The sequence below is a fragment of the Cuculus canorus genome, chromosome 2 (genome assembly GCF_017976375.1).
Source record: "Cuculus canorus isolate bCucCan1 chromosome 2, bCucCan1.pri, whole genome shotgun sequence".
Classification (NCBI taxonomy): domain Eukaryota; kingdom Metazoa; phylum Chordata; class Aves; order Cuculiformes; family Cuculidae; genus Cuculus; species Cuculus canorus.
In genome coordinates this window covers 19597822-19608750 of record NC_071402.1, presented here as the reverse complement: position 1 = coordinate 19608750, position 10929 = coordinate 19597822, and the positions used below count along the sequence as shown (strand labels likewise).

Genomic DNA, 10929 nt, shown 5'->3' with positions numbered 1-10929 from the left:
TCTCTGGCTGTGTGCTTACACTCGGAGCTGTGCTCAGGTTTTCTCTGTGTAACTGTCCTCTGGGTCCTTGTGCCTTACAAGATGCACAAGATGGGTCCTTGTGCCTTACACAGTGCCTACTACTGCTCAGCCTCTGCCTGACAGCTCAGCTGAGAGCGGTTATTTTCTATAGCTTTGCCACAATAAAACACTTACAAGTTTAACATTTCTAACATGCTTTAATGAACTTGTGATAACAAAGGTAAATTAAAATAAAACAATTAAATAAACAATAAGTTAAAACACAATACATTTATATTTCAAAGAGCTTAAAAGACTATCAGACTTCAAAACAACATTAATATTCAAACTGTATCCACGCCTATACTTATCAATGTAAGACGTTTCAAGACTCCCCACAATGTATATTTTTGGTTACAGCCCCCATATGCACACAAGACCAGTGAAACGCTCAAGCAGTTGTATGATTGAGAAGAGCACCACGCAAGACAGGCATAAACAATGTGCTGGAAGCTGCCTGGGGAATATGGGTTTTATCTCGAAATTGAATTGACACTTCAGACAACAAACGGAAAGCTCTAGCATGCTTTCTGGCGTACATGTGGGAAAAAGCCTTTGTGTCACTTAACACTGTAGTGTCACAAATGTTTGGTTTAGGTTAGCGCTGCCTAAAGAAACACCCCAACTTTCTCTGGCCATTTGCTCCCTGGCACACCCTGCACTACCCTTGTGCCAGTGCAAAGTGCTTGTACATTTGCTCAGTGAACCGCTCAGGGAAGCCGAGTTTGATACTATCTCAGCAAATAAATAAGCACGAAAGAATGCTATCTGTAATTCTCCTTCATTTCCCTGGTCATGTTTCACTGTGCAGATGCACTGGCACCAGAAAGACATCAGCCCAGGGAAGGATCGCAGTGCCTAGGAGCAGGAGGGCTATTTCCATAGGCAGCAGTACTTTTAAAACACCAGTTAAAAACATCTTGTGGAACTACAGTTTTTTTTAAACTTTGAAACAAGGAACACGTTTTTGAACCAACTTATAGTGCAAATCAAATAGTTAAAAGCAAATGATGGACTCTACCAGAATATACAACTTCCTATGATCTGTCTCATTTAGCTTTTCATATTGAAGGGTGTATGGCGCAAAGAATGGAGGGCCACCAGGCAGCAACCACGCAGCAGAGTTCCAATACCGTAAATGGGATTTGTTGCTCGTCTCTGGGTACTGAAAGCCCATATGATAGTTGGTACCACAGGGGCTGCCACAGCCAGAACATCTCTCAGGAGACTGCTGCTCCAATATCTCCTCTCTATTCCTGTCTCAGACACAGTACAGACATGCCCAAAGGTTTCATTATCACAAGGTTCTGTAAAATCCAGTTCTTTCACAAAACAATTTTCATGCTCTCTGTGCTCCACATTCTTGCATGGAGACTTCTCTGTAGACAAAAGTATGGCAGAATAGGGGTCACTTGAAGTTAAGTCCACTACGATGCCAGAATCGCTGAAGCTTTGACAAGACAACTCATTCAATTCCTTCAATGAAGAAGGTTGGCTTAGGGAGCTGTCACCTTGAGCTCCGATGATGTTTTGAATGTGCTGCTCTACATCTAGGCTATATAGCACCACATCGGTCTGGACAGCCTTTTCCACCATTATGTTGCTACCACTTTTCTCCTCCTTCTGTAAAGAAGCTAGGTTTTCATCCAGAGATTTTTCAAACATCTCTGTCTTCGCAGCAGAACTGAAGGGAGCTGGATCACTGAAATCAGAAGCTGTGGTGATCAAACCCTCTTCAGATAAATCAGTCCCGTTAGTTATTTCCTCACTAGGAAGCAGGCCACTATCTGTCACCTCCTCCAGAGCTCGGTCCCCTGTAACGATGCTGTCTGGCATTGTGGCACACAATGGTGATGGCTTCTCCTCTGGGTCACACCTGTAGTCCAGGCACTGCTCATCCTGAGCCATCTCCATGGTCTGCAGCAAAGATTCCAATTTCTTGTTTTGAACGTTTATGTCTATGCAATATTTCTCAATTTTTCTGTCTCTCTCCGCCAAGCTGGTTTGCATGGTTTCAATAACCTCCTTGAGTTGTTTAATTTCACTTCGTGCTTCCTGCAAGGCTAGCTCTGCTTCCACACGAGTGCACTCTTCTTCAATCCAGTCTTCTCTCATCCTTACCAGCTGAGCTTTGAGCTCTGCTATTTCTGTTTCCCTGTAGCAAAATAAAAATGTTGTAACACTTCTGCTGACCGGTCAGTTGAAGAGTCAACATGAAGCTCCACCATCCTGGGATGGCTCTGCTGCAGAGACGTTCCAAGAATGAAGCAAATTCCTCCATACACTATTTGCTTCCACCTCTGAGAGAGTGGACAGAGATGTTAACCGGCTCCCAAGATGTGCCAACTGACTGCTAACTCGAGTCACCAAACTCACCACACAGCCAGCAGCCTTGTGGGCTATGGCATGATCCTGGACATTTTGAGGCACATGTAGTGACCTCTAGGTTAGGTCCAACCAGTACAGTGCTTAACATCTCACCAACTACAGGATGGCTTGGGGCTGCAGTCACCTGGCTTGCTTTACCCAGCATGGAGCCAGAGGTGGCTGCTTTGAGTGGCAAACAAGTGGGGAGAAGGGGCACCTACGGGAGATTCAGACCTCACAGATGCAGAGGTCAGGCTGGATGAAGGGATTCCTGGGACTTTGCCTTGGGGCTGCACTCAAATGGCCTTTTGTGCCCGCTTGGGTTGTGTGTGTTCGAGAGCCAGCTCTCAGAGTGGTTTTAGTAAAAGAAACGACATCTGTTGCTGTGTAATGTGTACTGTCACTTCTTTGCTCTGCATTCATACAAAGGGCTACTGTAAAAATATAGTATCTAAGTGACAAAACCACAAGTGGGCACACTGGTTTGTGTGAGAGACTTTCTTTCATTAGGGAGGAAGGGGGACATTAGTAGTCATATTTCAGTGAGTGAGGTAGAACAGGAGACAAAGGTAATACATGCTGGTGGGTATGAAGCATTTCATGTATAAAAGGTCTCAATGCTAAATCGGACTAGTCAAAATATTCTATTGGGAAAGTCTCAGAAAGGGAAAAAGAAACAACCATATTTATAACTAAATGGGATGCTCACCTGAAATACCTGAAAACAACCCTATCAGACTAAGCATATTTCAGATTTCTAAGTGAACAGTTTATGTGGTCAAGAAATGAATAAAATGTTCAGGATTGCCAACCCCAAATGTTCCTGAATAAATCTTTCTAACTCTGATTTCTGAAGTGAAGTATACCTTTCCTGAAGTTTGTTCTCAGATTCCTTCAGCTTTGTTTTCAAGTGCCGTACTGTAACTTCTTTCTGCTGCAGAGGAGTCAAATACTGCTCTGCATTTTGTGGCTTAAGGATGTGATTGTCACAAGAACTTAGTCTCCCTGATCGCCTGAAAAGGAAAAAAAAACCAAACCATCACACAATATCAACCTTACAGCTCTTCCATCCTAGTAAAAAGAAAAACACCCTATTGACTGATACAAAGTTTTACCCATTTGGGGCTCCTCAGTGTCTGCACAAATGACTCCTTCTGTCAAACTGAAGTACTGGAGGAAAGGCTGATTTGTGGCTATAGCACAAAATTTATTATACTTGTTTTCATTTTCGTTACATCAAATGAGACATTTAACTTTAAAATACCCAGCTATGCCCTCAGCCAAAACGGGTGGTGTGTCCAAGAGCAGACAGCTGGGCACTGGCAAGGACACTCAGCTGCAGACAAGGCCAGCTGAGGCAGGGCACAGACCGAGTTCAGCTCCACACACAGGAAGCTGCTCATGCTGAAACCCAGATTCATCCTGCATAGCTTTAGGTGTGTATCTGACATGCTTGGCTTCTGAGTTGCTTGAGAAAGAGGGCAACAGCAGCAGTACAGTGACAATTTCTCCTCTGTAGTATGTGCCACTGCTGTCACTGGCAGGTTTCCATTTTCCTTCTTGTACAGGAAACAGTAATCCTTAGGGAGGTGCCTAAGGATGGGCAGGGTGCATTTTCTATGCCACTCCACCCAACTCTCTCCAAAGCAAAGGGACCTTTAGATGAAAGAACCAATAGATCCTCATGAGAACTGATGACATAAAACCACACAAAGCAGCCTGTCTTGGAATGAAAACCAATTACAAAGAGCTTTGACTAAAAGTGACCTTGAATTTTACAGTGCTGAAAACCATAAAGCTTTTACAAGGGATGGTGCACCCTCTTCACCGTTGAGCCACCTATATGAGGAGTCACACCAATGCTGAGGAGCAAGGGAACCTGCTCAGCAACTCATAGAGCTGATCCACGTCACACTGCTGAGAAGGTAAGTCAGTGTGCTGAACACTGGGATGCTGAGAGAAAGACTTGCCTCATCACTGGGCTGCAGTTGCTTCCTCTGTATGAGTCTGAATTGCTGCTGCTGGCCGAAGAAGCCTTGTAACTCTGATAGATGTTAGCAGGACTTAACTGTTTTTTGCACAGTGTTGGCAAAGGGTCCTTCTCACGAGAAGCAGGTGGGCTGGCTCCAGATTTGTTGGATAATGATCCATTATTCCGAGCATAAGGGCCACGGCTGGAGGGAAACCAAAATGGTTAAAGCATATTGGATTATCTTCATCACACAACCCTGTATGTGTCTTATTTTACACACAGTTGTCTGAACACTAAACCAGACAGGTAACTGAGTGGCTAGGAAGAAAGTCCTAAGTCATTAGCCACTGCATGTTTTTCCACTGACTGTGGAGCTCTCAGGCTGAATCACGTGAAGCTTGGCCACTTTCACATTTCTTTGTGGATAGCATAGCTCCCACTGACTTCATCAGATGATCCGTGTTCCCTGAATCTTTGACTCCATTAGGTAATGAGAGGACTGTAGCCTGGATTAGTGCCAAAAGAACCACATTTCAGCTTTCCCCAGCCAGGCCTGTGGAGAGAGGCCCATCCGTGGAGGTTTGCTCCAAGAGTGCTTTCATGCTCCTCAGCAAGCAGTCTGAGGGTTCACAGCATGCAGTGAAAACAGATTTTGTTACAGCCACTGTTCTTTTTTGCCTTTGGCATACTGGCTGCCTCAGCTGTCATTGTCAGCTATTCATTTGCTTACAGATAGTTTGAACCCCACCGAGAGCAGGCTGAAATGGTATTAAAATAGACAAAGGAAAGCACTGCCTTTTCTTTCTTCCTTCCAGTTTCCCTCATACATATCCACCTTTCTTTTCTCACTCTTTGTTAAATAATCTGACTGTCAACTGTGCGTTCTTGAAAGCAGTTCCTATCTACCTGTACTGCCCAAGGGCTGGGGCGTGCTTAGGGCAATTTCTTGAGGTGCACTCCTTGCTTGCTCGGTTGGGTTTGCCTTCCTGCACCACTACACTGCTACCTTCATTCTCCCGTGGAAACTGTTCTTCTGAACTGTAATGAAAGGGCAGGTTTCAAAAAATACGGAAAAAAGCAAATCCAGCCAGCAAAAGAGATGGCTTGAACATAAAAATTTAAATACCACAGGATTATGAAGCAAAATCTCTTCTTAAAATTGTCTGACTTGGTTTCCTCCCTTCTCTGGAAATGGAACAGTTTATAAGGAACAGATGGTTGAGTGGCTGTTGCAAACCTTCATCACACTGCTGCGGTTTGGGTGATTTTATAATTATTTTACAATGAAGTGCAGGACTGTGGTTTGTGACAACATTGAAATGTTTCATAGTGAGTTAAATGAAACAGTTAAAAAAGAATATATTGCAAAGGAGACATCTTCTTCCACTTCGCACAGTACAGCAACAACACAGGTATAAAGCAGAACTTGCACAGACTGCATAACACAGCAATGTGCTTAAAGGAGCACTGTTACATAGGCCTGCCATCCAATTAAGTAGGTCAGTATGCTCTGATTTAAAGTTACATTTAAATGCACAAGAACAGACGAAATTATACATAATATTAGTGAAAGTAAAGGTGATTTTAGGCTTTCATATTATACTTAGTACTTTTTCTTCTTATAGCCAGTACTTTCACTTGTTAGATTTAATCTACAGGGTGCTTAAGTAATGTTTATTTTTTCTAGCAGTCTCACGATACTAATATGAAACCACTCACTAAGCCTCATTCTGCCAATCTCTGTACACTGGGGCACACTGTGACCTTGGAGATGTCTGTACCACTCAAGCATATGGGTATCCTGCTGCTGGTCCCAGCCTGCCTGCCAGCTATTCCACAAAGAGCAGGAAAGTAGTCCTGTCAATTTAAACTCTTCCCTCCAACTTAAAAAAATGTAACCAGCAGGGATTGCGTAGGCAGAGAGCACAATGTGCACAGCTCCATCCAAATGCCCCCATATCCACAAGCTGTCTGCATTTGCACTTCACATATGATAAGGAGATATCTTACAGAAATCTTTTATGAAAGGTTCATTTAGATAGATGACTATGACTTCTCTTTTTATTTGATATAGTTTTAGTTATATAGAGGCTACACAAAGGTGTTTAAGTAAAAAACATCAAAGGCAATATTGTCTGCTTCTTCCTACAAAAAATAAAGTCATGTTCTGGAAAGCCAAAGATTTATTACAGAGGGAAAAATATGAGTGATAAGACCAGAAGGTTAAGGTTAACCTGCTAGAAGTACTGCATTTAACTAACATACACTCGGCTGTTTCCTCCTCCACTCCAGCTGACGCCTTTTCTGCCCCACCTGATTGCATCCCCCGTACTTGTTACAAATAAACAAAAAAAAAAATATACCAGTCAGCTGATCTAGCATATTGACCATTTTTGTGCTCCAAATACTGCATTTCTTAGTTTCTCATATTGCAGTTCTCACTGTTGCCTGAGAGCACCATGTTACCCATATTGTTTTAAAACTCACAATTCTACTATTGTATGTATTAACTGCAATGCCTTACACAGCAGTCTATCTTTGCACTAGCAACACTTGCAATATTCAGGAAAAATTGCTTTGCTTACTTGCGAGAAAAAGATCTTTTGCTTCCAGCAGCAGACATATGGACTTTAGGCGCTGAAATACTTGCTGAGCTGCTTGAAGAGCTAAAATCGGCTTCACTCCCTGGAAAAGAAAAGGGAAGAGTGAAAACATGATGGAAATTATAACTCAAAGACTGTTTTCAAAATAACAATGAATCACAAGCATCCTTCCTTTGTCCTTCCTGTGTGAATTTCAGAAGTTGCATGAATTTTCAAACATCTCTGTGGACAAGTGCTGGATTTGTTCCAGATTTTTAGCATTTCTTCAGAACTGGCACTTCAACAAGAGCAGAAAAAAACATTTGGACACAAAACCCTCACACTACAGAAGCCATTTTAGGAGTCAGCTAGGAACAGTTGTTGTGACAACCTGTTTGCTTTCTCACAGCCATCAATAGATGAATGAGGCTGCTCACATGGCTCCTACAGGAGCACAGTGATTAGGAGCACACAACTGTAACTAGAGATTTCTCTCGAAAATACTACATGCTGGGAGGAATGCTGTTTCTATTCCAGTTTCTGAGATGACATACCCATACATGTATAAACGTATAAATGTGTATAAGCTAACAGGGTTATCTATGCATATGTATATATGTACATGTGTATATTTTCATGCGGCACAGAAGCATACTAAGGCAGTTCTAATAGCCTTAAAATAATCCAATAATCACGTGTAGCTCCCAAGTGCTTCTTGAGTGCTAAGCCATCTATCTGATCACTGACTTTCTACAGATCACAACTTTTCTTTCCAAAGTGCTGGCATATACAAGGAAAACTGCTCTCATTTTGCTAAGGCCAGGAGCAGGCAGATGTACTAAGGAAGTCTTACCACCCCAGAAAAAAACTAAGGTTAGGACTTTTTTCAGTCTGTCACTCGACTGGCATGTGTCCCAAGCCAGACACAGGTTCCAAGCTACAAAGCCACAGTAATGGATGATGACTTTATCTGATGGGATGGAAGTAACTTTTCAATGTCTTTTAAGCGGCCTGTCAGGGGGAGCATCTTCTACCTGAGAATTCCTGGGATGCCGTCCAGCACACAGACACCCCCAGTCGGTGGCTGCCACTTAATATAAACCCCATTTTTGCTCTTTTCCACAAGGGGGAGATGCAGCTGCAGCTACCATCATCCCTGCTGCAGCAGATAAACACTGAGGGGCACAACCTCTCTCTTAAATCCTTTACACTGTTCTTGGGCACATCTTGCACCCCTGAATAACTGGGATCTGGGATGGAGAAAAAGGCCTTGTCAGAGCCTGTCTTCACAGCCTTAAAGAGGACAAGACATATAGCAACCATCCTTACCACCCAGTAAAGTTCCACTCCTAGGAACTGGTGTTAGGAACAGATATGTTCTGATTTAACCCGATATTTTCCCAGCCTCATCAAGTCCCAGCATCAGAATCAGCCTGTTCCTCAGTGCCTCAGATATTCCTCAGCCCAATTTCAAAGTGTTAAAATGCAAAGCCTAGCTCTTGAAAAGGGTAACCCCTTCTAACGAACTCCATACCCAGTACTACACCCCTGACAATCAGATCCAAGCCACCACAGCCGTAACTAAAGTGCAAATCTGCATGGGGAGGAAGAGAGAGCAGCAAAACTGCTTTGTTTCACAGAGTATTTATATCATGTCTACAGATGCAGATGTCAGTGACCCTCTCCTTGGGGAAGCAAAATGACCGTGGGACACGATGTCCAAAGCCACACCAGAATTCTCCTAGTAAATAGAACACTCCCATCTATGAGACTAGGATAGCAAATACTGTCTCAGCATCACACTACTCCCAAATCTGCTTTATAAGCAAGACCTGAACAGGTAAACACATCACACAGATTTCATACCTCCAGTGTTCCAGCCCCCAAAACATTTCTGCTGTTCCAAGACTCCAAGAGCTTTCCAAAGGCAAGTCCTGGCTGCAGCACAGAGGGCAGGAGCCCCAGCCAAGGCTCACCTCTAGTTAAGGAGATCACATCATTATCAGATCTCACCATCAAAAGCATTTTGAGGAAGCAAGGCTTAATAATACCCACCCCTGACCTGCCTGGCTCGGAGCGCAGTGCTGGGAAAGGCTGCGAGCTAGGCACTGCTGATAAGAGTCAGCAGAACCTGAAGACATGACGACCTAAAAAGGCTGGGCTTTCTGAAAGATTGAACTGCTTCTGAGACCAGGAACTGTGCCTGTGAAGCATGAATTAACCTTCCTGGCCCTGATAACAGCTAAACACAAGCTTAACACTGAGCACCAAAGACGACTTATGTTTAAAATTAGGCATGCGGCTATTTATAGGATCTTCAAGAACATTTATAAAATAAAGGAGTCACTACTAGCAATGGTTCAAGGTATGTTAGTAATGTTCACGCCAGCTTTGTGTGTAGCAGAGCTCAACAGCAATGTTACTAGGAGACTTTAAAGAAACATTTTCTCCCATTTGGTAGACCCCTCCAAGCAAAATAACATGGCACCCATCCATAAAATATCAATTGCAACATATTCTCCTGGGTAAGTGTGACTTCTGTCTTATAAATGTCTTAACAAAGAGGTGAAACTTCTTGTCTGGGAGCAATGTGGGTAGGAGCTGCACACAGCCTCTCATCCCTCCTAATGCCATTCTCCAGGCTGACAGCTCCCTAAGGACACCTGTTGACTATTTTTATCACTGCGACAATGTGATTGCGAAATCTCACAGATGTAAGCCCCAGGACAGCCCACAGATTCAACATTAACTACGAAAGGAGTTGAAATTTCCCCAAATCATATTCTTTTGTCCTAACTGGCCATAACACTTGTGTAGCTCTGAGCTAAGACTTTCCTATAAATAGACTGTCTTACCCATCCTTTCCTGAAAAGATGCTATGTGTTGAGCTGCTGGCTTCAGTGGTGCCTCATATGAAATTCATTCATACAGATTCTTACATGCTACAGCCATTCAGTGTCATAGTAGTAACAGCCTGCCGGCAGGTGAGTCATCTTGAAAATATGCTCTGATAGAAATGCTTGTGGCACACGTATGGCATCTGATGCTGGAAAGCCTGTCACTCCAGCCCTCCTTTGTCTTGCAGTGGGCTCTGAGCAGCAGCACACCCACACCTCAGGAATGGAGCTGTGCACTGCTCCATGCAATTGGTAGAACAACATAAGGATGGCCAACATAGTACTGTAACATTTTGCAGGACTGCTCCTTGCCTGCAATGAGTATCTGAGAAGTAGGAGTGAAATCACGCAGCATCTAGAACTGTCCCTGCACTTCACTGCTCGATGGGCAACAGCTCCGCGCTAAAAGCATGCTGCAGACAGCATCATGCTTTGTGCTGCCTCTTAGCCTCCTTGTTGCCCTGACAGCACCGCAACAGTTGCGTAGCTCCAGCTGACTAAGTGGGGAGAAGGGAGCCTGACTGTCTGTGTGCTGTGCTGGCTATGATGAGGAGTGCAGGCAGCGTGGGACCCACAACCCAGGCAGAAGCGGCGAGGAGGTTGATGGTCTGGCAGACGCGTGCTCATCTGCGCTGCAGGCTGGAGATCACAGCTCAGGGGCTAACACTGTCCTGCCATAGCACTGCAACTGACTGGGAAACTTACTAACTTACTCAAGGGCCCATCTCCCATCTGGCATGTGATGTAAGTACAAATTTTGGGGAGAGACAGAAGAGGAGAAAGAGCTGCCTGCACAAGGCCTAGTACACCTCCAGCTGGCATTCGTGCAGGGCAGCTGTCATGCCTACACTTTTGGGTGTAGAAAAGCCTCACTTTTAAGTCCACTCTCTTTGCTGCCTCAGCCACACTGTAAGGACAACGATGCAGCACAATGACCATGTTGCACAATACATTCAGAGCTTTTACAGGTAGAACAGATTAGGTATGTCTGGTCTACTGGGACAGTATGCAAGCAAGGAAATACATCATATATGTATACAGGTATATAGAG

The 10929-nt window shown here is 43.9% G+C and overlaps 1 protein-coding gene across 5 annotated transcripts in view; it reads right to left on the bottom strand.

Moving 5' to 3' along the window:
* Nucleotides 1-221: 221 nt before the first annotated feature.
* The window catches only part of SYBU (syntabulin), a 40083-nt gene continuing 29375 nt past the window's right edge, over nucleotides 222-10929 (bottom strand). For 3 of the 5 annotated variants that reach the window (XM_054060090.1, XM_054060091.1, XM_054060089.1), the window contains 4 exons: nucleotides 6985-7084; nucleotides 4398-4601; nucleotides 3294-3440; nucleotides 225-2215 (listed from right to left, as the gene is read on the bottom strand). In XM_054060090.1, the coding sequence (XP_053916065.1) occupies nucleotides 1114-2215; nucleotides 3294-3440; nucleotides 4398-4601; nucleotides 6985-7022 (1491 nt within the window). In that variant the 5' untranslated portion in view covers nucleotides 7023-7084 and the 3' untranslated portion in view covers nucleotides 225-1113. Of the gene's footprint in view, nucleotides 2216-3293; nucleotides 3441-4397; nucleotides 4602-6984; nucleotides 7085-10929 lie in introns of all 5 variants that reach the window. The other 2 variants (XM_054060088.1, XM_054060087.1) reach the window with 2 other exon arrangements.